The sequence below is a fragment of the Cydia amplana genome, chromosome 10 (assembly GCF_948474715.1).
Source record: "Cydia amplana chromosome 10, ilCydAmpl1.1, whole genome shotgun sequence".
In the NCBI taxonomy this organism is placed as follows: Eukaryota; Metazoa; Arthropoda; class Insecta; order Lepidoptera; family Tortricidae; genus Cydia; species Cydia amplana.
Genome location: NC_086078.1, coordinates 18,584,658 through 18,612,651, shown reverse-complemented (window position 1 = coordinate 18,612,651; position 27,994 = coordinate 18,584,658). Strand labels below are relative to the sequence as shown.

Here is a 27,994-nt window from a genome sequence, read left to right as displayed (position 1 = left end):
TCAGTTAAGTGTTAGTACACGAGTGACTAGACGTAGCGTAGCAGTCATAGTTGACAAATAAAAGTGGTGCGCCTAATTGGCCGTGGTTGGAGGAAAGGCTCGTTAAATCGCAGTCGGCGCCGCGCGCGCACCACGAGAGCATTCCCCGTCGCCTAAACCGTACTTAGATCTATAGTTAGAAATGTTAGAATAGATCTGTACATTCAGAACTAGCCATTTTTCCTCGTCACTGTCATTTCCAACTCGCGTTAATGGTGTTTTAGGAAAAAAATGTTGAAAAATTTGCCAACAACTTTCTTACTTTTAATAAAACTTTAAAGGACAATACCCGCGGTTTTTCGTGTGATTTCTTCTCATGAAATGAAGTGCAATAAAGAGCAACTAAATACTCATGTCAACACTCAAAGAAGGAATACCAACTTTCAGTAAAGTGAAAATTATTCGGGAACTTGAATATTTTGCTAGGACAAACTAAAATCTCTTTAACACTTAATTAAAGTTGATAGTGCTTTTAATATAAAACAAAGATTCATGAAACATCAAACATTTCCGTAATCTAAGTATCATCATTTGCGGCCTGTAAAGTGAAACTGAATCTTGCAGTTTTCGCTGACGTGCGTTGGACTATAAAGTGTCAAATCTTGAACTTTTTTGTAATACAATACTTAACTTAAATAAAGTGCGATGAAGGAGCAAGAAGCCAAGTCCTCGTCAGCCAGGGTGGACTGCGACGAGTTGCTGGCGCGGCTCGGCGGCTGGTTCCGAGCCAGGGTGCTGCTGTGTGCTGCGCTGGCCGCCGTGCAGGTCGGCCTGCTGCACACCACCTACATCTTCCTGGCTGCCGACGTGCCCTACAGGTTAGAACTATGGTCGCAAGTAGATTGTCTAGCTGCTAGATTTGCTAGACTCTAGCAAATGCCTTTCTTGCTGCCAAATCACCTTATAAATAAATGAATATGATTATTATGATTATGGTTATTAGCCAGTGGCACGGTGGAATGCAGATGGAGATGCACACTACCAACATCTTCTTGACCGCCTTATTAGTTACTATTACTTATTCTGTGGTACTGATTCAGCCTGCAGGGGAGTTACTGTGGCCACGTTACTGATGCAGCGTTCACGCGGGCGATGTCGCAGTTAATCTTGGTTTTGATATGGTAAGGGCAGCAAAAGCATATTTAGATAGTACCTACAAAAATGCTTCTGCCACACACTGGTGGTGGAATCCCGCCTTTAAGTAGTTGTGATTAGGTATGTGAGTATTCTTATAAAGTTGGTAGAGTGGTCAAGAGACAATTAGATACAATGAGAAAGCAATGCTTTAACCTACATACTTCTTATCTTAATTTACGAACAACTTGTGACCTATTCAATAGCTCATTGGAACACGGGCAACGTTTTTCCATCTACAAAACCACTAAGTATATTTCCTATCAAGGCTCATAGGTCTCAACTCGAGCACACACAATGGAATTGATATCTCATTGTATTTGATCAGCGTCACTGTAACAATCGCGCTCGTTTTACAACATGCAACATTGGGAAACATCACACATATGTACTTATACTAATTTGACGGTCTGTGTCATTGGTTTTCGCGGTTTCGCTAGACTTTGGTAGAGAATAGATAGTATAGAGGGGTCCTGTTATAGTACATTTTGTAGTCACAGTAAATTGACTGCCATCTATCGACACACGATTAAAAAACAAAAAGAAAATGTATAAAACATTAAAAAAATGTATATATAGGTATGGATAAATGATTATATTTTTAGGGTTCCGTAGCCAAATGGCAAAAAACGGAACCCTTATAGATTCGTCATGTCTGTCTGTCCGTCCGTATGTCACAGCCACTTTTCTCCGAAACTATAAGAATTATACTGTTGAAACTTGGTAAGTAGATGTATTCTGTGAACCGCATTAAGATTTTCACACAAAAATAGAAAAAAAACCAATAAATTTTTGGGGTTCCCCATACTTCGAACTGAAACTCAAATTTTTTTTTTCATCAAACCCATACGTGTGGGGTATCTATGGATAGGTCTTCAAAAATGATATTGAGGTTTCTAATATCATTTTTTTCTAAACTGAATAGTTTGCGCGAGAGACACTTCCAAAGTGGTAAAATGTGTGTCCCCCCCCTGTAACTTCTAAAATAAGAGAATGATAAAACTAAAAAAAATATATGATGTACATTACCATGTAAACTTCCACCGAAAATTAGTTTGAACGAGATCTAGTAAGTAGTTTTTTTTTGTATACGTCATAAATCGCCTAAATACGGAACCCTTCATGGGCGAGTCCGACTCGCACTTGGCCGCTTTTTTTCTATATCATTTCGACCCATGTTCTTTCACTGATACCTATGTGTTAAAATTGTTTGTTAAATATGATATAAATGTCGACAACGCCATAGGTGTGTACGCCATCTAACCGAGAATGACTTTTTCTTGATTTCCGAGGCACGTTTTTTCCCTAGACTTTATTCATCTTATACGGAGTACACTGATAATATCTAGTTTGGGATGAATATTTGTATGTAAAGGAATATCCATGCCAAACACGTGTAGTTATAGTGTATGCGCGTCTATTGTATGTATTGTGATATTTGTGATCCCAATGGTCCGCCGCCTGGGCTGAATGCCGGGATCAAAGCATGACGCATGCTGTGCTTGCTGAACGGTCACATCTGCTTTTGGCCGGTCGAACAATACTGCAGCATCCGCGCGGATACTCGCGCGTGTCTCACATTATCTTCATGTTTTCAGTCATTGAACACGCCATCTTAGGATACCTTATACGAGATTAAAGGAGTGCTCGTAGCTTAATTAACATAACCATTAATAGTAAATTGTTAAACCAAGAGATAAAATGCACCCATTTTGGCTTAGCGCGCGAGTGCGCTGGGACTAAATTTCGAATCGCGATATTAGTAAGTAGTTTCCAAACTGAATTATCAAGCATACTACATCATCATAATGCATCATGACCATATTTTCATGTACTATAAGCTGTAACTACAAACCTTTGGCTCGCAGATCGCAGAGCCACTGTGAGGCCTGGGGCCTAGCCAAGTGACGATCGCTTGCGCTTCGCCATCGAATCGCTTTGTGTCTCTCTAGCACTCTTCCATTCCATATTAGTGCGACAGGAACAGTTGCGTTTCGATCGCTACGTCGCTGACGTCGCTGTGCGTCGAGTTTCCGGCGCGTGCGCTAAACGCGTGCTGCTCATTGAGGAAAATGATGCCGTCTGCTATTACCCCAATTCCTTACGCTCCTCGACGATAAACCACATATGACGTACCTAACGAATTACGTTGCTAGGATGTTTGAGGTATTTCGTCCATTTGTAGATAAATACTAGAAGTATCAGTAGCGGAGCGTCAAAAATATTTGTAGGGAGGCCGGAGTTAGTTTTGCTTTCCTCGTCTTTATGAGCTGTACATAGTAAAAGTAGCTGACTAAAATTAGGCAAGCCGATAGGAATCGACTTATTTGAACACTGCTGCTGAGTCCGCTGCTGTCTGAAAAGTTGGACATTAATAATGCCAAATTTTCCTGACTGTTATCTATAGGATCACGGTTGGATATTATAATAAGGCCAACATTAAACAGGTACCCGTTTGCTATCGTATTAACATAAATCAAGACATCGAATAAAAAAAATAGACCAAAACAAGAAAAAAACGGTCACCCATCCAAGTACTGACCCCGCCCGCTTAACTTCGGTCAAAAATCACGTTTGCTGTATGGGAGCCCCACTTAAATCTTTATTTTATTCTGTTTTTAGTATTTGTTGTTATAGCGGCAACAGAAATACATCATCTGTGAAAATTTCAACTCTCTAGCTCTCACGGTTCGTGAGATACAGCCTGGTGACAGACGGACGGACGGACGGACGGACGGACAGCGGAGTCTTAGTAATAGGGTCCCGTTTTTTACCCTTTGGGTACGGAACCCTAAAAACGATCGGGCCCGGGCCGAGGCGTCCGCATGTCATTTTTCATGACGACTGATCGATCGGTGATCACGTGGTGCTTTCCATAGATAACGAAGCGCCCCGGAAGCTCGTCCAGTCCAGCCCCGGCCCGGTATAGCGTGATAAAGATTATTAAAGATAGTTTATTAATCAAGTAGGTAGGCATATTACAATACAATGCGCTTATGAATGTCAAATAAACTACACAAGCGAGTCATCCTTTAAATGTAGAGTGATCGATCTCTCTGACGCGTACCAAGTACCAACCTACCAACCACCATAGGTAGATAGGTACACGTACTCTTAACTCTCTTTTTCTGTGTTAACTTCCGAACCAGACATATTTACAGTTCATGTAACGCTTAAGGACTGTGGCGAAGAATGATTACCTACTTATTGACCGTTCTCTATTATTATCTGTAATACATTTACCACAGACATTCAGACCAAATATTGACCAATCACGTCTAGACTAATTACCTGCACATTGGACTGTTGTAACTGCACTGCAATCTACCGTAAGTTTATTACTGTAATTACTTGAGTCACATAAACCGTAAAAGTAGGTGGTGATATCTCGAAGGTAAAAGGTGTTTAGAACTTTAGATACCTAACCCATATATACATATGCCAAGAAATAGTTTTTAATTTGAACGCCTCGAGGTTACAAGCTATCTCGTCTAATATTTTTAATGAGTACCTATATAGGAGCGAGTTTTTTCTAGTGCCATGGCCATATGGGCTAGGCTCTATGAAATTTATGACAACTTTGATCATTACCATATCAGCCGAAAATCATCCACTACCAGACAAAGGTATTTCCCAAGAATCCCAAGTCTCCGCGAAGACTGGTCGCGTAAATGTTTATGTCTTATAAATATCGCTATCCTGTTGGAATGCGTTAGCCTTTTACATATTTAACAAATACAAAATACCTTAAAACAAAATATGTTTTTTTCTCTATTTTTCTCAAAGCGACAAATAAAACTTATGAGTAGGAAATACATTAACTATCTTTCATGACTTCGAGACCTCGACTCGACCCCACCCTGTCAACATCCTGTTGATATTTTGTTGATTTTATCTTCGTTTAATTATAAATTATAACATGGTAGATCGCAAAAGTAGCAAAACCCACTTCTGTTACTTATATTTATCGATGTGCGAAACAGCAAACTTCGTGGCATTTTATTAGGCAATTGCGCAAATAATTACTTCTATTATAATGCAAATTAACCATGTAACAATGGACCTTCTTATATTACTCATTTCAATAACTAACTATTTGATTAAATGCTTTTGAAAGTGGCGCCCACACTTCGCAATTGCTTCGTGTACAATAATCGTCTTACTGTTGACTGTTCGTAGATTTTATTTACAAGACAATAAAGTCCATCAATGGATAGCAGTGTTGCTAAATAAGTATTCTATCGTTTGACCTTAACTTTGTTGTCGCAAGTGCAAACTTGAATAGATTCGGTGATAATGACATAGATTTTAGCGGTGAGAGTAGGGTTGCCAGATGGTCGGGATTTGGCGGGATTCTCCCGATTTTTAGCATGTGTTCCCCATTACCGACAAAGTGAAAATTGTCCCGAAAAACAGCTTCACGTTAAATAGTGAAAAAGGCGAAAAAATTGTAAAATCGGCAAAAAGTAACATAAAATACATGTGGCAAGGGCAAACTAAGAAATAAATTAGTTATACATATTTTTTTTGATTATTGATACCTAATAAGTATATATAAATATGATAAATGATAATATAGGCAGATAATGAGAAGACATTTTTATTTGTTTGTTCAAGATCTCAAATAATTTATACTATTTTTATATAAAAAGGTCTATGGGCAGAGCAGCTGACGTAGTGCCAATAATGTAAAATATCGTTGTTTTTGATACAATTACTTTAATTTGAATGTTTTTTTTTCCCGACTTAAATCCCTAAAAATTTATACGAATTCCCGATAATAGCGCCTTTCGATCTGGCAACCCTAGGTGAGAGGTATATGCACGTGTACCTATCAAATAAACCATCTATGCAGAAGTTGCAATTGTAACCTAGGTTATTGATGCAGACAGACTGCAGCAATTTCACAACTTCTAGTATAAATGTCCGATTACGCCATATAAAAATTAGATTTAAGCTTAGTAAGTAAAGTTAAAACTTACTAATAATAAATTTTACCATAGGTACCTTACCTCCCATACAACTTATTAAATAAGTAAGGAAAGCCATGTATGGAGTAAGCAGTCTTAAGCTTACTTATTATCTATGGTTATATCAATATTTTTTTTTTCTAGATAGTTAAAATGATATTGCCTGATGCCTGATGGACTAGCCTCGCAGCGCATTTTGCGCGCACCAATAAGCCGAGCGATCGTAAATATAGCAATATCAAAACCATAATAAATTTTACAATCTGAATACCGGTTCGGGGGGTGGGTTCACTTGACAGATTTAAGTCTATTTCTACTCTCTCCGTGAACATTATTGATGAATGATTATGCAATTCTCGCAAAGATTGACACCATCTAAGCTGTCTCATGGTGATGTTATCTATGGAATAGATCTGGAGGTGAACTTGCGATGGTAATGACACACATACAGGTGAGAGGCGTGACATGCTGTGAAATGCCACAGGTGCAAGTATTAGGCTAAGTGTATGCTGAGACGCAGGCGACGCAGTTACACGCAGCGCAGGGCAGAGCAGATTTTGTAAAGTGTGAAACGTCTTTGGGTCCGTCGCAGCGTGTGTAGGTACTGTAGGTAGGACGTTCCATATTACTTTCATAGAGAAATATAAGTAAAGAAAGAGTGGTAATGGTAACTCCATACATCAGTTTTCTTACCAAAACGCTAGTTATTTCTTAGTCGACATCTAGCGTCAAGTAGCGGACATTATCAGTTCTGCTAAAGTAAAACTCTAATGCTCAACAATTTTTATAACCGGATTCACCGGAACTCTATTTTCAACTCCTTCCGCTTATAATATTAGTTGTAAAGGGTTTTAGCAGTACATTTTTCACCAGTAGCGAAACTTGTGGCATCTGGTGTCAAGTAGCGGTACTGATAGTTCCACTACTTGACGTTAGATGTCGACTACGAAATAACTCGCGTTTTGGTAAGAAAACTGATGTATGAGTTACCACTCTTTCTTTACTTATATATCTCTATGATACTTTACAAAATCTGCTCTGCCTTACGCTGCGTGGAAAGATATACAGTAAAATCTAGGAAATGACCCGTGGCGGCGCAAGTGCTGCGGCTAGCTGCGCCCGCGCACAGAGAGATCGTCGAGCAAACTCGACACTCATTCCACGCACGCGAAGGGCTATTTGGAAAAAAATAGGGAGCTGCTGGAAAATGCCATATGACATCCTTTTTATTTTTGCATTAACGTATTGATGTGAACAATGAAAAGGCAATTTTTTTTATTTTGATTGTGTGAAAACCTACGCAAACCTGCGCACACACAATGCACGTCACCGCCATTCCAAAAACTGAATCGACAACAAAAAAACTATTTAATTCTTGAACCCACTCACAAAATTTCACGAGAATCGGTTGAGAAATGCGACCTGTAGACGAGAACATCCGGATATACGAAAGCATTTTTGTCCACGCTGAAACGGAGACCTTCGCTAACGCTCGGTCAAGGATACCTAAATACGTGCTACTGCGCTTATCTCGACGCATGATTGAGACACGCAACTTGTAAAAGAATGGCCATAATCCATAATCTTATGTTCAGTTATGTAAATATGCAATACCATAGTCGTAATACTTCTAACGACCTTTCTTATAAAGGCGCTCTTACACGTGCGAAACTAATTGATGATGATAATGATGATGATGGTCATAACCGATTTCGGCAACACCGACTGTGTGGTCTGGAGTAGGCAATTTTACTTTTTATAAAAAAACAAGTATAAAATTTAATTAAATAACAAATTAGTATTGACTTCAGATTCAAGGTGACAAATTGACTAGGTAGTCATTATTAGGTATGTAGGTACATAACCTATATAATGATTCATGACAACATAAGTTAATTTAAATATAAAGTAGGTAGATATTTACTTAGTACATTCCCTTTACTAAAACGTAATTGAAAATATGGCAATTTTTCTGTAACAGCTGTATTCAATGATTTAAAAAAAAAGCGGCCAAGTGCGAGTCGGACTCGCCCATGAAGGGTTCCGTATTTAGGCGATTTAAGACGTATAAAAAAAACTACTTACTAGATCTCGTTCAAACCAATTTTCGGTGGAAGTTTACATGGTAATGTACATCATATATTTTTTTTAGTTTTATCATTCTCTTATTTTAGAAGTTACAGGGGGGGGGGGGACACACATTTTACCACTTTGGAAGTGTCTCTCGCGCAAACTATTCAGTTTAGAAAAAAATGATATTAGAAACCTCAATATCATTTTTGAAGACCTATCCATAGATACCCCACACGTATGGGTTTGATGAAAAAAAAAATTTTGAGTTTCAGTTCGAAGTATGGGGAACCCCAAAAATTTATTGTTTTTTTTTTCTATTTTTGTGTGAAAATCTTAATGCGGTTCACAGAATACATCTACTTACCAAGTTTCAACAGTATAGTTCTTATAGTTTCGGAGAAAAGTGGCTGTGACATACGGACGGACAGACAGACGGACAGACGGACAGACAGACAGACAGACAGACATGACGAATCTATAAGGGTTCCGTTTTTTGCCATTTGGCTACGGAACCCTAAAAATGTGCACCGCCTGGAAATTATTTATTCAGACTCCGTATCACGTCCAGTCTTAAAGATAAGTAGATTTTTTTATAATACTTAAGACTTCTACAAGTATTTATTATTATCACCCATCACAGCAAATCCGCTTGCCTTTGTATTCCAGCTTAAAAGGATTATCGGAAATAATTAAATGCGCGATTAATGGCTCGGAGAAATCGCACGCGCACGCGCGAGACCGCAGTCGCGCGCCGATCTGTGCGCGCGAACACGCATATCACGCGCAACGCTCATCTGCGCGAAAATCGACACGAAAAACTGCGCGAAAATCTTGTACACGCCCTAAAAAATCACTGTTATTCGCGCATCCGTTGACATTTTTAAGAGTTGCCAATTTAAACCTAAGTAGGTAGGTACTTATCGAGTACAAAAATTGTTACAAACGCAAAAATCCTTACGTACTTAGGTATAATTATTAGACTATAAACACATATTATTTTATTAAAACTAGTGCTTTCTCAGTCTAAAAATCAAAAGCACATCCAGTACGAAAATACTTGCAAAAAGCCTTTGTACCTAGATTGGAGCCATACGTGATTTTATCTATAAAAACCCTAAAGGAAAAGGAGTATAGTTATATACAACTAAACATAAAATTCATGTCGATAATTTAATCCAAACGAAAACGATTTCCCAAGAAGCTTATTTAATTAAATTGATTGAGCCATAAATCTTTGTACATCGTGCTTACGTGTTACTTAGACTACCTGGATACCTCGAGCTAGACCTTACAATCCTTACATTCATACAAGTCACCATTAACTGCATTCTAACATCGGTCAAGATCAGCAACTTGTGAAGAACTGCGGCATTTCCCGAACAGACGTCTATCGAGAATATCGAGATCGAGCTTATCAAGACTATAATAAAGTGTTAACCCGTCTCAATGAAATGAGAAGTGATCAATGGCAATCAGCTATAAAAATTTGCCACCAATAGTCCAAGTTAATAATATATCCTTGTTAAGTCTTTAAATCTTCTTTAAAAAGTCCAAGACGTAGAAAAGAAGTTACCAACTTCTAAACCTCAAAAGAAGTTAATAAATTCTAATAATGGCGGAGAAGGCACCGGGAGTGGACTGCGATGCCCTGATGAAGGAGCTGGGGCAGTTCCGGCGGTTCCACCTCCTCAATTACATCCTGATGGCGCTGGTCAGCTACACGGCTGCTCACTACGCCATCAACTACGTGTTCCTCGCTGCCGATGTGCCCTACAGGTCATTATCATACATTTAAGAGTTAAACTTGTCGGTGGAGCGATTTCCATGTATGTCGTTATTGTCGGTCCTCTGCCTTCTCCTTGACAACCTGGCCGCGTAGCCAACGTGCCAATCGCTTACGCTCCGTAGCGATCGAAACGCAACTGTCACTGTCGCACTAATATGGAAGAGTGATAGAGAGACACAAAGCGATTCGATGGCGAAGCGACAGCGATTGTCACCTTGGCTAGGCCGCCTGATACGACACGCCGTTGAGTTTTTCCTTTACTTGATCCATGTACGCTCTCTTTCGTGTCCCCTTCTTTCTCTTTGCTTCAACTCTCCCTTAAATGACGTTTTTGATAAATTCGTCATGTCATAACAGGTGTCCAAGCATCTTTCCTCTTTTGATTTCTATATATGGTTCTCAAAAAACTTCTCTTTTCTCATATAAGTGTAAGTCACATATAGAAAGAGTCAACTTAGGTTCCACCTCCTCAATTACTTCCTTATGACGCTGAAGTTTTAAGGTATTGGTTGGCTACAATACATGGCAGCTAAATACGTGTTCATTGCTGCTGATGCATTACAGGTAGGTCATCCAAGAAAGCACCAGTTAGGTCACGCAAGTAGCAGCGCCCACAGAGATACTATGGGATGGGTTGGGGTTATAGCGTTGATGGTGACTACACGGCTTGACGTTCAAATACTTATCCTGATCAAGAATAATGTATTTTGTTGTTTCCTCTGTTTCCACGCTCGCTCACTCTGCACATGGGGCTATCTTTATTACAAAGATGTCTGTTTAGTGTGGTGTCTTGTAATTAGTCCTACTAATTTTAGTAAAACGAATTCCCAAGAATTTGCCATGTGTGAGAATTTGTTAAGTGAAAGTGTATATTGTCATGTCATGTTGCTGATTTGCATTTGTTACCACCTCTGACCTGACGAAACCTGTGTTGTTTCGTTTAAGGCTTTGTTTTGGTCATTTAATAAAATTCTATATTCATTTCATACATCTTATGAAATGAAATGGGGTTTTAATGCTATATTAATAAAGTTTACCAATGGCCAGTTAGGTGTGTTGTAGGTAGATTAGGTAGGTATGGTAGGATGTTGTAATAGAAAGTTGTTTAAATTAATGGACAGTAAAGGACGTTAGGAGTTAATAATGCAGGTGTTCTTTGTCATATTGGTGAGCAATAAAGAATATTTGTATTGTATTGTGTATATTCTAGCCATGCGTGAAAATTACGTGTTTGAACATCATAATTATTAGTTACTTGTTTAAACCACATATATGTCAAGTAAGGGATAAGTTCGCCTTTGTACTTCTTAAATTTTTTTTGTTATTTTTAATATGTATAATATGTATACAATAAAGAGTTTACTACTACTACTACTACTACTATTATGTGGTTTGTCTAGTCTAAAGGAAAGGAACCGTTTTATATACACATTTACAACTTTTAGACAAGAATACAATTGTTATGAGAGAATCTCTCGAAAACTTGAGTCTAGCAAAAGTGGCAAGCATGTTAGAACAAAAAGGCGGACAAATAGGAAAAATGTAGGCAAGTAGGGCTTTCTTTTAATGTATTTATTTGCCGGCCTATATTGGATAGGTTAGTCCTGAGACTCCTGAGCATACCCCGGGATTTTGTGTGTAATGGTTTCGTGTATTTATAACTTTGTTTATTGTAGAATTACCAAACTATAAATTACAAATAGGTACCTAACAGTAAGCTTTAAATGTGCTTAGAAATGTTTAAATTGTTTCTGATTCTACAGTCAAGTTGTTAGCAATTTTTTGGCTAGTGTATGGTCCCGACTCCCGAGAGAGCTGTTACGTCACGTCACAAGTTGCACTTTCCCACCCGTTACGTTACAAAGAAAGTCAAGTCAACGGACGACACGGTCAATCTCGCTGACTTGGCAAAGTAAACAGTGGATGTGGGGAGGCTGCCGCCTAGAGTAGGTACCGGTCTACGTATAATATATAGGGTGCTTTTCGAATATGATACAACATTTGAGTCACTATAAATTTAGGTATACCAGCGTTCATCTCAAGTATAATACTTACTTAGCAACCTAATTCCTAATTAGAGGATATTATTCGATTTTTTTGCCTGTTTTTTAAAAATACTTTTAGAAGTAGGTAACCAATCAACTGCAAAAACTGATTCCACGAATAAATTTTATGTATATCAAATCAACAACAAATAAAAATATAAACCTATACTTACCTATTATGTACTTGATGGGCAGTGTTTACATTAAACAAAATATTGAGTAACTGATTTCCACACCGAGCCAACAACGTGCGATATTGTGTCTCCTTCATTAAACAGCAAGTTAAACTAATAATTAGTTTACACAATATCTTCATACAAGCTCTGCACTGGAATATTTTTATCCTCTCTTGTTTGCTATGTAAAGTAAATATATACTTAACAAAGGACGCGGACCTGCGATTTCTTCGAATCATTAAATATCACACGTTTATTCTATTGTAAGCTTAACAAAGAGATCGTGATTATCGTTTTATGATATGTCATCTACTTGCTTGTGCACTTAGTACCTAATACTTGAGCTAAGTATATAGAGATAATAGGGTCAATTAGGCACTTGACGTCATGGCTACTTTAATTACCTAGATACAGTCCCTTGGAGAGAAGTGGGTTGTTGATATTGAAGTTCTAGGTATGTGTTTATAATCTGGTTTACCTAGGTCGTAATGGAAAGAACCGTTCTCACCAAGTTAATGTCCTAAAATAACGGATAGCAAGCATTGTCTATAGAAAATGAAATACAATGTGTACATGTGTGTACTAGGGTTGCCAACTATTTATTGGTAGAATATAGTATTTTCCAGAATAGGGCATCAACAATATAGTACATTTAAAAAAAATATGGTACTTTTAGATAAAATACTAAACATAAGTGTAACATACGTTTAATCAGAAATATAGTATTATAGCGTACTATATATTTTTCCAAAAGTATATAGTACAGAGAGCCAAAATATAGTACAATACTATATAATATAGTACGGTTGGCAACCCTAGTTGTAATGGACCATTGTAATCTGTATCTGGTATGAAATGCTGAATATAACTAACGTAATTATTTTGATAATAATTGATGCTGTATCCGTGTAAAAAGTTTTTCAAATGCCACATTATTGAAGCCCGCGGCCCAATATAGCCCTCAATAGCCAGGGAGAAGGTAACACCGGTTATGTCTACCCTCTCTTATAACCGGGATCGGCCCAGCCCACTACGCAGCTCCGTGAAGACTCCGACCGCCACGCGAATTAAACTACGCGCAGAGAAATTAAACTACTTCGAACTTTACACTGACTTTTATTAATCGCGGTAACTAGGTATAAAAATACTCCTATAACGATAGGCACAGAATGGTACCCAAGAGGAAAGAAAAGACCAAAATGCAAACCGTACAAAAGATGGGAAGATGACTTTCCTGAAGACTGGAGAAGACTCTCAAAAAACCGCGAGGAATGGCGTCGCCTGGAGGAGGCCTTATTAAGGGATTGCAAGGCGTATAGGCTAGCGGTAAGCAATTGCAAAGGGCTAGCCTTATTTTTGGCTGAGCTTTTCGGTAAGGGTAAGTCAAATGAATGGGCTTGCAGTTCAAAATGGAGAGTCTTATAATGTGTTAGCCGTGTGTAAGGGACGCCCATTGAAAGGCTTTTCTCGCGGAAAGGGTTGATCGGTCCCTGGTTTCATTACATGCATGGTGGCAGCGGTGTTAGTTATTTACAGTCCGTTAACTCTCAGAATGACCTTCGTTTTTCGGGTAATTTCAGACGTAATCGCGTAATAGAAAATGACAGTACTTTACTGATTTAGTTGCAATCCAACACAGAGAAAGTGCAGTCGTCTTTTCAGCCTTAAACTAAATAGAGTAGTTAATACCACAACTAGCAAGAAAATATTTAATTTCATACATAAAATGTATAATTTTATCATACGAATTGAAATATGTGACTGGTATTACAATTCTATATAATTTCCGCCAGAAGTAGTAAATGACGGTGTGACGTTCTGCGGGCTCAGCACGGTTCCATTTTTATCCACTATCACTATGCCCGTCACTTTCGCACTTACATACTTGTTAGAACGTGACAGGCATGGTGATAAACGATAAAAATGCGACCGTGCTACTGGGGCTGTTTTCAAATTCGAATTCTATTTTATTTAGATTAAGACAAAAAGTCATATCGCAATATTGGCTACGTGCGAAGTACATGGTCACGATAAGTAAAGCGATCGCAGCGCATGTGGTGGTGAAAATTGGAACTAAAAAAGTATATATATATATATATATATATTAAGTCTTTAACATTTCATACAAGTTACATGGCTCGAACTGGAACTTTAATTTACGATTACTCCTGATATATTCATTTAAATTGTATGTTGTAATTAGGGTTGCCAACTATTTATTGGTAGAATATAGTATTTTCCAGAATAGGGCATCAACAATATAGTACATTTAAAAAAAATATGGTACTTTTAGATAAAATACTAAACATAAGTGTAACATACGTTTAATCAGAAATATAGTATTATAGCGTACTATATATTTTTCCAAAAGTATATAGTACAGAGAGCCAAAATATAGTACAATACTATATAATATAGTACGGTTGGCAACCCTAGTGTGTACCTACTAGCAGCTCTCCGATTTATAGATTGATCTTCTACTAAAACTGGTAAATATTTTACTATTTTTACTCGTATAACAACCATCACTTAAATAAGCAAGTTTTTTTAGGTTTTTTTAAACAAAAATATTTTGAAAAATAAACTGTTTGAAATAAAATAAAATCCTTCGGGTTCCTCGTTAGTGAGTATGGATCTCGCATAGATTAAACTCCACTTACTTAGAATTAAAAATTATTTTCTCCATACGTTTAGCGGTATCCTCAGCATTGCAGCGCTCTGCGTCCGTCGGTATAATGTATTCAGCACGAGACACCGGAAACGGACGGTTAGCCATGCAAGTGGGCAGTTAGCGGGGAATTATTAAAGGTTACCTATTCAGTTATCCAGGCTCACATGGAGCGTTTAATTGTGAAGATCATTAGCTATGATAATGGGAGCTGCAGCAGCAGGGAACCCTGCCTTTTAATGGTGGTTGATCATGTGGCTAAGGGTAAGTTTGACTTCAGGAAGACTTGTCCCTGACAAATCACCAAAAAAGTGCCCCTAAAAACCATGGGCTCAAAGATGCCTTACCTAAATTTTGGTGAGATCATGCCGTCAAATCCTAAAGTAAACTTTGTTTCTATATGATTTTTCCTCCCAGTATTTTTTTAATAGTTTTTTTTTTTGCAATGGATCTGCTGCATAATATCAATAAGCTAAAGATTTTAATTACTCTTGTATATTATATTGTATTTATTACGTCATCGGAAGTGTAAATCGAATCTGGAATCCTGTAGGTCAGCCAAAGACATCGGCACTTGTCTCGTACATCCTCTTCCTAAGGAAAATGGATGCAGGTCCTGCACGTTAGGGAAATCCTCAAGGTTTACCGTCTTCAGGTGTCCAGGGACTTTTTTTTTCTTCTACCTTCTTAGGAAGATTATAATTGTTGATATGTACCTACATAACTACTTACTATATGAAGATAAAAACATGTGTCAATCCAAAAGCAAATATCACAGCCTAAACGGCATAAAAACCCGTATGATGGGATAAATACATAGTCGTAGTTGAGTTCCGAACATGAGGATTTTCCCCACGTTTTTGCTCTATGGATTTGTTGATGATCGAATATTGCAAGTCCCTTGTGAGTTTAAAGGATATTTAAATTATGCAAACACACTTTATCTCGTAAGATCCAGGACAATGTTTGGGTTTTTGAGTTTGGAACTTTCTTTTATTTCTACTCTCTCTCTCTCTTCAAAACTCACGCCTGGACTTACGAGGTTAGGTACCTAATTGACTATTTAGTGCCATCAGCCCCAACACAGAATGCTCCGGAAGAAAGTGTTATGTGAATAGAGCAATGATGATGATGCTAGAATGACCAAATCGATGTGTACGAATATGTTTTTTTAATGATACACATGTAATGTTTAACTCAATTTACATTTATGTTGTAAATAAACCTATTTATATTTAGGTTACTCGCCACTGCTCGGCTTTGTTTTATTGTTTTCTAAGGTAGTGCAAACTTAGTTGGCAGTTTTATTTTATTTTATTTCTGCAATATTACCGGTAAAACGTTGAAATGCAGAGTTGTAAACTCTACGGTTTTCCTCAATTCAGTGTCCTAACCGCTTAGATCAGGCTTGGCCGGTGTCCGCAATATTAGGACATAGGGGCAATATGGTGAGAGGAGGAAAATAGCAATCTATGTTTTAGGGTTTCGTAGCCAAAATAGCAAAAATGTAACTCTTATAGTGTCGTCATGTCTGTCTGTGCGTCCGTCCGTCTGTCTGCGTATATCACAGCCGTTTTAATCAAAAACTATTAAGCTAGTAAAATTTGGAACATTAGATACATGTATTTTGTGGGATACATGTTTTCTTAGTTCGGAAGATAAAATAAATAAAACAAATCTCCGTAAATGTCTAAAAGAAAAAAATGTTTGTCACAGCTTTTAACTCTTTTGGTAACTGGCTGACAAAAAAAAATCGTCGAATTTCCTACCTGATGCTAAGTTTCCGCTACGTCACGGAAACGTAATGAAATGGATAAATGTAGATCACTTTTGATAGGATCAAAAAGACAAAAATCTGAGTGGGATCCTATTCTGTGAGAAACAGGTGTATTAGTTTGACGCAATGTAGACGAGTATATTATAGTGAGATTGGAAGTGCTGAATTTCAAACTTTAAGGAAGAATAAACGAACATATTATCATGTGAGACGATACACACACGTTCTTCTATAGATACATCACTCATCCATTAAATCAATGCAAAAGAAATTAACAACGTCAACCGCATTCACCCGCAAGTATTAAACACATTTTTAATTAATGCAATTCACATTATTTATTTATGAACCCTTTTTATTACGATAAATCTTATATTTAATCACTTGAAGATGAATACATTCAGTATGAGAGCCTATAAGAGTACGTAATTAAGGAAGGACCTTTAGATGTTTTGATAATAGGAAAAATAGTTAACGTATACGAGCAATATTAATATTGATTTAAAATTAAATTGTTTGCTAATAATAACGTGTTGTAAGTGGATTTACCAGTGCGTGTTTTACATTTACAAGCTGAACATATTACGATTTCGTGTTGCTAATTGTTATGTTTTGTTATTTAGTCCGGTTTCTATTCTATCAATAATAGACGACGCAATACAATAACAAATAAGAATTAATATACCCATAAAAAGAAGCCAAGAGTAGATAATTATCGATTTACAGCGTGTTTAAAACCCATAGAAATACGTACATACTTATAGTACCTACCTATACCTAAATAATAAATGATCTTTGTTGAAAATGCTAAACGACACCATATATTTTATTTTTATTTTTTTTCTAATATGGTAAGAGGTATCTCTTACTTAATACACACCTAAATCAGAAGAAAATGAAATCTTAAGTACCGAACGATCCTCATCTAATGTGAAGATGTATTTTGGAATTGAAGCTTTGGTTGCTTTCGTCTCTGTTGGTATCACAAGCACCTTATCAACTACTAGTCAATTTTATGTCATAAGTTATAACAATGCCACTTTTCCAGATGCATGGTCCCCGAGTGCGAAGCGCCCAACAGCACTGAGTTCAGCGCGGCATGGACGGCGGCAGCACTGCCCGAGCACGGCCGCGCGCACCGATGTTCCCGCAGGGTCCCACTCGACCCCACCCTCCCCTGCGAGGCTAACAGCGCATTCAGTGAAGATGCAGTAACTTGTGACCAGTGGCTGTACGCTTCCGCTAATACCATCGTGACCGAGGTAAGTTCATTCAGCGCTGTTCCTCGCTACCCACCCACACGCTCTTTCTTTCTTTGAGATGTCAAGATGTTAATGAATGCCTGCGTCAGTATCGTGCATCTCATTTCTAAGGAGTAAATAAGTAGATTTCCAAACTAAACTTACCCTGGCTTTTAATAGGCTGCCTTTGAAGTTATAGACGTAATAGTATGTGGTAGACAAGGTTTATTAGTTACTTATATTGATTTATAGATAATAGCAAGTCTTTGCTGGAATATTGAGAAAATATTTCCAGGATTTTATCCAAAGCACGTCAAGATAGCCCTGTGGACATGAATGGCATCACATGGCTCTAAGAGACTTCTTAGAGTTTGCTTGTGGCATCTGTGTTCCTTGTAAGGTACGTGGTAAAACACACGTATCAAATATGCGGGATTACCGAACAGATACCTTTGTTAGGCTTACACAAGAATATGCATTTGAAATTGACCTCTAGTGTCTCGTCACAGTTCACTATTTATCTAATCTTAATGCAACTTCAATGCGTTATTGTTTAAGAGTTCTTAAAAGGCCGCCCTAGGCCTCCTTGAGGGAAGACAAAAAGGAAGACAAACATATTTTATCAATATTATGTAATGTATAGCTACCAATAAATGTAACTAGAAACTCAACAAAGTAATATCTTTGAAACAATTACAATAAATTGAATTGTAGGCGAAAGCGGGGTTTTCCTTCAGGTGTGCCAAGCCTTATATATGAAGACTTCACAAATAACAACAATATTTACTGCCTGCACTTAAAGGTTAGCAAGATTTATCTATATGTCTATCTCGATATGAAGCCTTGACACTGTCCTGATGAAATGAGTAGGTACCTACTGATATCTGTGCATTATAATTAGCATACGGCGATAAATTGCGATCTTCACCTTAGCATTTAGTCTGGTTGCTGAGGACAGCTGGGTAGCGATAGCAAGCATGTAACGTTTACACAACAACCTTTCACCCTTTTTTTGATTTTTTTCTCTTACCATAATAATTACGATTCCGTGCCGTGCATAAATAATAAGTAGTTCATTATCATATCATAGTACTGGTTGAGTTGAGATACTTTGAGCTTTGAGCTTACGGATTTTTTTAAATAAAAACGAAGTTAAGTAAATAGGTACAACAAACGTAGATATTAGATAGCAAGATATATCTCCGTCGAGTATTTAAGACGGCGACCTTGACACTGTCTAATGAAATGAGTGGGTAATGCTACGTGGGTATTATCATATTATAATTATGAGGCGATAGCGATCTGCCCGGATCGCACGCACACATTCATTGTTACGCACGGGTGCGCACGCAAGTCACCGCTTGAGTAGATTATCAGTTGCAAGACTTGCAAGTAGTTGCATCTAGCTAGACTTGCTAGTAAGTATAGTCAGCACCACATCTCTCGCTATTTTGTAATCCCGTAATGAGGAGGTGCAAGCACGTACTGCTCGCCCTTAGTTGGTCAAAGACGAGTGATTGGGACTTGTACCACCACGACGGGATAGCCTGGATGTCCCGCGGACGTTAGCCAATTACTTAATCCTTTAGCTGAAGACGCCGGTTCGAATCCGGCCTCCACCACTAGAGGGCTTACTTGGTCACTTAATTATTACCTATATAACATCTTTTTCAGGTTATAGTATACTTAGTTGCAACTAGTTTCAAATACTTCAATATGTCCAAGGCCTGCTTCTGAATAGTTCGCCGATCCCATATTTAATCTGACCCGAACATTTCGGCATTTTTAATAAGAGAACACACGATAAATGCAGATTCATAACGTTAAGTACCGACCTTGTGCCGCACGTGTAGAAATAACACTTTGCTACGTGGTTACGAGTCAAATATCGATGTTCTGTGTGAAGCATGAATCGAATGCAGTGTCAAGTCTTAACTCTAAAGCATGAAAATGACGAAACGCCGATTAACAATGTGCAAGATTGACCTTGTTGCATAATTTAGGTATTAACTATATGTGTATAGTACCTATACAGCAGGGAAAGGACTTAAGAATAGAGAGATTATCCAGCACTGGACGTGTTTTATCAGATAGGTATTGATATAATCTGTACTGTAGCATGGATGCAAAAAAAAAATGAATGAATGATACCTACCTATGATAATGATAGAGTCAGCCTAATCTAACTTTGCACCAACTTGAACAAAACAAAGTGAGGGAGTGCCATTATAAACTTTACCCACAATTTGTCATTGCAAATGCCATTTTGGCGTTTTGTCCGTATCGAGATGTTATTAGATAAGAGATAAGATAAGATAACATTTATTTCATTGACTGCACTCCACAAAAGAAGAGCAGGCATTTGAATTAAATTGGCACTAATACATAAATGTATTTTGTATAGGTTTGAATTCCTCAAAACTAGTAAAACGCGCTTCGACTCCGCACTATGAGTGTGAGTGGGAGAGATGACCCTGCAATTTACTCATTCAAAAAACCATTGACAATCGCGATATAAATCAAGCGATCTTGAACCCTGTGTCATTTGCATAAAACATAGTAAATTCAGTGGTCGGCCTTCACCTCCAAACGCATCCGATATCGTCAGTCAGGCGTGCAGTCACTATAACAATGGCTTTGGGGACAAAAAGCTGATCGTTAAGTTAAGGGAATCATATTAATGGAGGATGAGTTTTTTGCGAGGTTATTTTATGTTCTTGATGATATCATTACGCAGTAAGTTGGCATTTGTTTAATACTTGGGTGGACATAATAAAAGTCAAGGATATTGTTGAGGACCCTCTATTAATGTCAAGATTATCGAGATCTGTATTTTTATATGCAATGCGCACTGCAAATCGTAATTACGAACCATATGGCATTCAGTAATTTTAGTGTTATTAGGCATTCCATCTTTGCTTCTTAAATGTTTCCTACTAAGGTAGTACGATTTTCACATGACAATAGTTATCTGAAAAGTTTGAACCATGATGCCATATCGCAATACTAAAATAAGCATCAAAATTTTTGCACTTAGACTAACGATATATTTTAAACTTTAAGCATCAAAAACAGCATCAGTAAGCATAAAAATATGGTTAAGTAACCAATTTTGTTTTCGGTTACAGTTCAACCTAGCCTGCCAGGAGTGGAAGCGGACGCTGGTCGGCACCATCCACAATATAGGCATGCTGGTGTCGCTGCCCATCCTCGGCTACGTCTCTGACCGGTGGGGCCCATTTGTTGTATATGACACCTTGACACCGTAAGATTGTGAAACCGTTAGTTTATAATCTAACGTAGGTTAGGTTAGGTTAGATTATAATCTCCCTACCGTCAGTTTACAATGTAACTAGCGAGATTATAATATGACGAGTGTTTACAATTTTACGGTGACATATACATGATGTTTTAGTTTATCTTCTTTCCCAGTCTACAGTTGTTGCGTAACAATTGAATTTGTTCAATAGGAATTTAGTTATTAAGTTTATAATTGGAGTACCTGCTGGTCAAATGTTCACAGGACAAGATTGAATCACAATACTTAGCGACAATAAGGCAAATTAATAGGTACGGATTGCAGTTGGCCGGTCGAAATATTTTACAGATGACGCCAGCATATTGTATTACTTGTCAATCCTACGAATACTGTCAAATTCTCTTTTTTTGGAATTTATGGCTTGGATGCTTTTGCTTTTAAGCCAAATCTCGTAGAACAAAACTAAAGACAGGTAAAATCACTTATGAAAACCTTTGACACTTGCCAACATCATTGAGACGACGTTTGAAACTGTTTGAATAACATTTTGAATTATGTATGTGTTTTTCTGTTTCCAGTTGGGGCCGTAAAACAGCGCTGATCCTGTCATGCGTGCTCGTGGGGGCCATTGGCTCTCTAAAGGCATTCTCCATCTCCTACGAGATGTACGTCATCGTGGAGTTCCTGGAGACGGTGGCTGGTGCTAGCGCTTTCCCTGCTGCCTTCATTATGAGTAAGTGCTTCTTAAAGTGACATCAATGGATTTCACCACCAATGGAGGCCTAAAAATTGGTGTCTTCGAAAATGGCAAATCTTTACAAATGTAACAAGACTTTAATTTAGACAATTTACAAAATTTTGCATTTATTATGTGTATAATACGTTTCTCGATTAATAAACTACTCACATATACCATATACCCATCAAATACAACAACAAGGGAGTGCATTGAGGCGTTTCTAAAGCTTTATCATCTGGCTTTCATTCATCGTACTCTCATTTCAGCGATCGAGCTCCTCGGCCAAGAGAAGCGAGTGTTAACTACAGCCTTCCTCGGCATCATGCTCGTCATCGGCGGCCTGAGCTTCGCGCTCCTCGCCAAGGCCTTCCAGTACTGGCGCACCTTCATCCTCGTTGTCTACCCACCTTCCCTCCTCTTCCTTCTTTATATATACTTCCTCCCAGAAAGCATTAGATGGCTACTCTCTAAAGGACGTAAGGAAGACGCTTTAGAAATTATAACTAAAGCAGCGAAGATGAATGATGTATCTCTTTCGGAAGAGACGATTAAACAGCTTCAAGAAGCTAAAGCGCCTGTGGAAAAGAAAGAAGAAGAAGTAGGATTATGGATGCAAGTGTTCAGGTCTCCGATCATCATGCGGCGCCTAGCGATCTGCTCGTGGTGGTGGATCACTTGCACATTCGTGTTCTACGGGCTCGCCATCAACTCGGTGTCGCTGGCGGGCGACAAGTACACCAACTACATGCTGGTGGTGTCCGTGGAGGTGATCGCGGTGGTCACCAACGCGCTGGTGCTGGACCGAATTGGGCGCAAGCGAACGCTGCTCATCGCGTATATTGTTTGTGGGATTTCTTGCGTTGCCATCGCTTTTGTGCCTCGTTGTAAGTTTACTGATGGTTTTACTTAACCTATATATATAGGTAATTGGCTAGGTGAAAGTTTCGCAAAGATTAAAACTAAGTTGCAGTTGAGGGTAGTATTTTATAAATAATGTTAAACCCTCATTTTACGGCTGCACCGTAGTTGGGCCAAGCGTATTATCTTCTCAATATTTTATATTACCTTATAAGCATTTGGGGATTTGATGGATCCTTAATTCCTTATTATATTAGGTCCATCTTTCGACGAGGTCTAGCTTTCGGGTTCTAAAGCCCACAGAGGATAGTGAACACACTACAAAAGTTCACATTATAATTTTCCAAAAACTTGGAAGCTTAAGTAATGTTCTTCTGATTTCTTAAACATAATAGGTATATTGTTTTGTATTCCAGCGATGTCGTGGCTAGCGACACTGCTGTACCTGGTGGGCAAGATCGCCATCACGCAAGCCTTCAGCGGCGTATATATGTACACGTCAGAGCTATTTCCCACGCACGCGCGCCACAGTTTGCTGGGATTCTGCTCTATGGTCGGCAGACTTGGCTCTATCGTGGCTCCACAAATGCCTCTACTGGTAAGAATTCCATTTTGCATTCCTACTTCAGTACTTCCTTTTGATTCTAACTAAATACTATCGTGCGAATGCTTCTTGGGACTAAGCGGGAATTGATTTGGTTGAAGTATGAGATTTTCTCTTCACTTTACAACTTTTATAAGCACCTGAGAAAATTTATGGATTTTATTCAAAAACTATAGCGACCCGCCCCGGATTCGCACGGGTTAACAAATTATACACTTAAACCTTCTTCAAAAATCACTCTATCGATAGGTGAAAACCGCATGAAAATCCGTTCAGTAGTTTTTGAGTTTATCGCATAGTGATTCATGAGTTTATAACATACAGACAGACAGACGCGGCGCGGCGGGGGACTTTGTTTTATAAGTTGTAGTGATAGTGGTGATGTTAAATAGAATTTTGTACAGCTTTACCAGATTACATACATACAGTGCCAACCACTTAAATAGCCTCACCTATATATTGTGAGTATTATAATTATACGTGATTATTTTTATCAATATATCTTAAATTTGAATTGTACGCCCTGACGTTTATCGAACGACACATTAACAAGTCCGAATTTGTCTGCGCGCGAAACGTTGTGGACGCAAGAGCTAATACGGGCCGTCCACATGAATAGCGTCAGTGTAACATAATCGTCCAAACCGTGCATTTAAGTTTCGCTTTCAAATTTATTTTATTATGATTAGATAATACAGATGGCATTCTATTAAGTACCTGCAGTAACGCGATAAACACAGTGTTTTTGTGACTATGGGACGTGGAAAAAACTTACAAGTTTATAAATTGAAAAGGTTAATTTTTATTTAACTCTAAAATTATCCCATCGTGAGATAGCTCAAAAAATAGGTCGCAGCCCTAAAGTTATTAATAATTATGTTAAAAATAAGGAAAATTACGGCCACCAGTATAAAGGACGCACAAAATTTGCCACTACGGATCGTGAACGTCGACTTATTTTACGCACTGCTTCAAATTCCACCAAGACCGCCAGGCAAATAGCTAGTGAAATAAATACTAGAGCACCTCTCTCTACAGTTCGACGGATTATTAGAACATCATCCCACCTCAAACGAAAAAAAATCATGAGTAAACCTCCTTTGCGCGAACAACATGTGGCGGGTCGACTGTCTTTGGCTAAAAAGTACATGTGCTGGAAAACCGAGTGGCGAAATGTGATTTTTAGTGATGAGAAAAAGTTTAATCTAGATGGTCCAGATGGATTTAAATATTATTTTCATGACCTAAGGAAAGAACCGAAAGTACTATCACGTCATCATTCAACTCTCGGATCGGTGATGGTTTGGGGAGCAATTTCTTACTATGGTACTGTTGATTTAATTGTGGTAGACGGAAGACTAAATTCTGAAAAGTATTTAAATTTATTAAAAGAAACAAAAAGTAAGATCAGAAAAGTAATAGGTAGAAAAAAAGTGTTTCTTTAGCATGATAATGCTCCCATACACAAGTCAGCCATAGTTACAAAGTGGTTTGAAGAAAATCTGATTGAAGTTCTAGATTGGCCATCCTTGTCCCCTGATCTGAACATCATGGAAAATGCCTGGGGTTGGCTTTCTCGGCAAGTATATTACAACGGAAGACAGTTTAGTAATAAAGAAGAACTCATTCAAGCTATTTACACTGTTTGGGATTCTGTGGACGTTAATTACATACATTCTTTATATGAATCACTACCTAAACGTATTTTCGAATTAATAAGGTCTAATGGAAGGTATACGAAATATTAAACGAGAGTTTTAATAACTAAACAGTATCTTTTAGCATGTGAGGCTATTCAAGTGGAAGGGTCAATTTATTTGTTTGACGTTATTTCTTAAAACTTTGATTAGATAACAATAAATATTGTATTTACTATTACAAGGCTTCTTGTTTTATTTCATATTTAATGTTTAATATATATCTCCTTTTTATATTACTATGAGAAATATTAATTTTGTTGAGTGAGGCTATTCAAGTGGCTGGCACTGTACGTCCCATAGTTTGACACAGGCCTCCTCTTATTTTATGTGTATGCACTATGCAGTGGTTTGGCTACGCTATTGGCTTAGCCCATTGCGGATTGGAGTCTTGTAGAATTGTAGAGGCTACACCCTTGTTAATTAGTTTTAAATCACTTTCCAGGCAATCTACGTAGAGTGGCTTCCATCGGTCCTGTTCGGCAGCACAGCACTAGTGGCAGGCGCTCTCATGCTGACCACGCCAGAAACCCTCAACACTCGGTTACCTGACACCATTCAAGAGGCTGAAGAGCTTGCCAACCAACATAAGAAGCCTGAAAACTTGGAGATGAAAGCCTGCTAGCGCCTTCACTCTTCAGACCAGCTTTTACTAACTGACACCATACAAGATGTTGAACATGACAACCAACCAAACAAGCCTGAAAACTTGGAGATGTCCACTAGAGTCTTCATGTTCACCACAAAAACTCAACATAAGGTAGACACCATAAAAGAGGCTGAAGTCGCCAACCAACACAACTAGCCTGTGAGAACTGAGAGATGTTATGAAATCCTGCTAGCCGAATCATGCGAAACTTAAACATTTAAAAACAATACTTCTGTTCAGTGAATATTCCCGTGTTAGACTCAGAGCAAACTGAGTCACCGAACACCATAGACGCCAGGCAGGGTTAAAAATGCTGCCAAGAAGTGATGTTGATATGATAACACATTACAAACGATTCAGTGATTAGAGCTTATACATTTTACATATGTAAGTAATGTTTTTGTTTTAGACCTCAGTCGTACCGTGGTCGTACCTACTAATAAAATGAACGAGAGAGTTCGAGTATGTAGAATTACTTATGAAGGATACAAATTAGTCTGTGTAATAAAATTCTACATCCAATTCTGATGTAGCCCGCCGAGTTTGTTGCCGGTCCCATAATGGGATACCCTCCTCCAATTGAGGGGGGATTTAAATCTTCTCGGGGCAGAGGTGTAGGGTTGGAGCCGGCCTACCTAGCTTTATTTGACGTTCATAAGCGCATTGTAATTATGCCTACTTGAATAAACTATCTTTTATCTTTATCTTTATCTAGCTAGTTATTGTGGGGCACAGTTACCTGCAATAATATCTTGCACAGCGAAGCGCACTAGCCACAAAATTATTAATATGCTGAGAGTTTATACTTTTACTATTTTACTTTAGTTTATATTTTAGCGTTCAATTTTTTCCCAGATTTACAACTATTTTTACAGGTGAACCTAAAACAATAGTGTAACTTTTAAAATACCGTTTTTTTATGCTTCGGTGTCTTCTTCTTTACGTAGATATACTTAGCTACGACATTAAATAAATATAAGTAGGTACTTTTTGTTCTTTATTTCTAGTACCTACTCATTTACAGTTGTATGAATATAAGATGTTGTCAGATATTTTGCGCAATTCACTGTAAAAGCTAATATATTGCAGGTTACAAAATTACAAATAGGTACATAAGAGGTCTTAGTGTTGTTTGTTAAGTATCATTGTGACGTAATTTATTGTGATTCAATTAAGGGTGACACTTCGCTTCGCTTTGACGACATAATTATTTTAACGACAAACCTATACATAGTTTAAGACATATAGATAATAAGCTAATCTTAATTCTCTCTTTTCTATACAATATCTAGTTTTATAGAGTCCTCTGTCCACAGCTAAGTGAAATGCCACCCTACTCTAGGTATGACTTATACGTACAAAGTTATGTTATGCATTAGTTTTACTATAATTTAAGATAAAAGTTGTTATAATTGCTGTGTAAATACACTTTATTCTACAATTTTCTATTTTATTTCAACGTCATCCAAAATATATATTTAAACACGCTTTTATTGCTGACTGTAGTTTGCTCATCAATAAAACGTTAAATTAAAATTAATATTAAGTTGTATAATATATAGATATTGCAACTGGCAATCGGAACTAAGCGTGATGTAGAAAGTAGGAAAAAGTTGCACTATAAGTACTTATGGAAGTAGCTCTACTAATTCCAGACAGTCAGATCTTGTGGCACGACGCACGACGTTGACAATTACAGAGGAGACGCCACTTATTATCAGACTTACTTTTAAAGAACTTACGTCGTTATTCATACTATTATTAGTAGATAAACACGTCGAAATTTGACGGATGTATATTCACAGCGATAAACGACATAACGCATCATACTGTTTACACAGAGCGCGTTAAACCACAAACCACAAACTATTCTAAGCTCACGATATTTCCCATACTCTACGACCCAAATACATCTCTCTCTCCTAAAACGGCAGAAGAATGTATCAAATATTAAGGCACATATGACGTTTTACACATTAGTGTTGTCGTTAGATCGTAAAATGCATGTCTAAACCGATTCGCGCCGCCCTAATATTTCAACAAAGTAAATATTTGTGCCAAATATATCATAACATGTCTATTCGGATTTGAAAGAAATATGTAGATCGTGTTTTATTAGTTGGATTATTACTAAAAAGTGCCGAGATAAAATAGATCTTAGTACGTTGAGATAAGATCTGTGTGCAGTGGTTTGTGTATTTTAGTTTTCAGTATAGCGCTGGTATTAGTAGGCGCTGCGCGCGCGCTCCTGAAGTTTTTGATTTCAGTTAAATCCGAAG

The 27,994-nt window shown here is 37.8% G+C and overlaps 2 protein-coding genes across 3 annotated transcripts in view; one reads left to right on the top strand and one right to left on the bottom strand.

Annotated features, from left to right (window-relative positions):
- LOC134651450 (superoxide dismutase [Cu-Zn]) overlaps window positions 1-27,994 on the bottom strand; it is a 394,084-nt gene that overhangs the window by 284,500 nt on the left and 81,590 nt on the right. The window lies entirely within an intron of this gene.
- LOC134651872 (organic cation transporter protein-like) lies at window positions 618-25,717 on the top strand. 2 transcript variants are annotated; one of them, XM_063506994.1, is made up of 7 exons: window positions 618-857; window positions 17,717-17,930; window positions 21,038-21,138; window positions 21,747-21,901; window positions 22,174-22,791; window positions 23,182-23,363; window positions 25,512-25,717. In XM_063506994.1, exons 1-7 carry the CDS (start codon window positions 685-687, stop codon window positions 25,689-25,691), a joined length of 1,623 nt encoding a protein of 540 aa, XP_063363064.1. In that variant the 5' UTR covers window positions 618-684; the 3' UTR covers window positions 25,692-25,717. The 2 variants fall into 2 exon arrangements, with proteins under 2 accessions (XP_063363064.1, XP_063363065.1); XM_063506995.1 differs by lacking the exon at window positions 618-857 and adding an exon at window positions 9,758-9,992.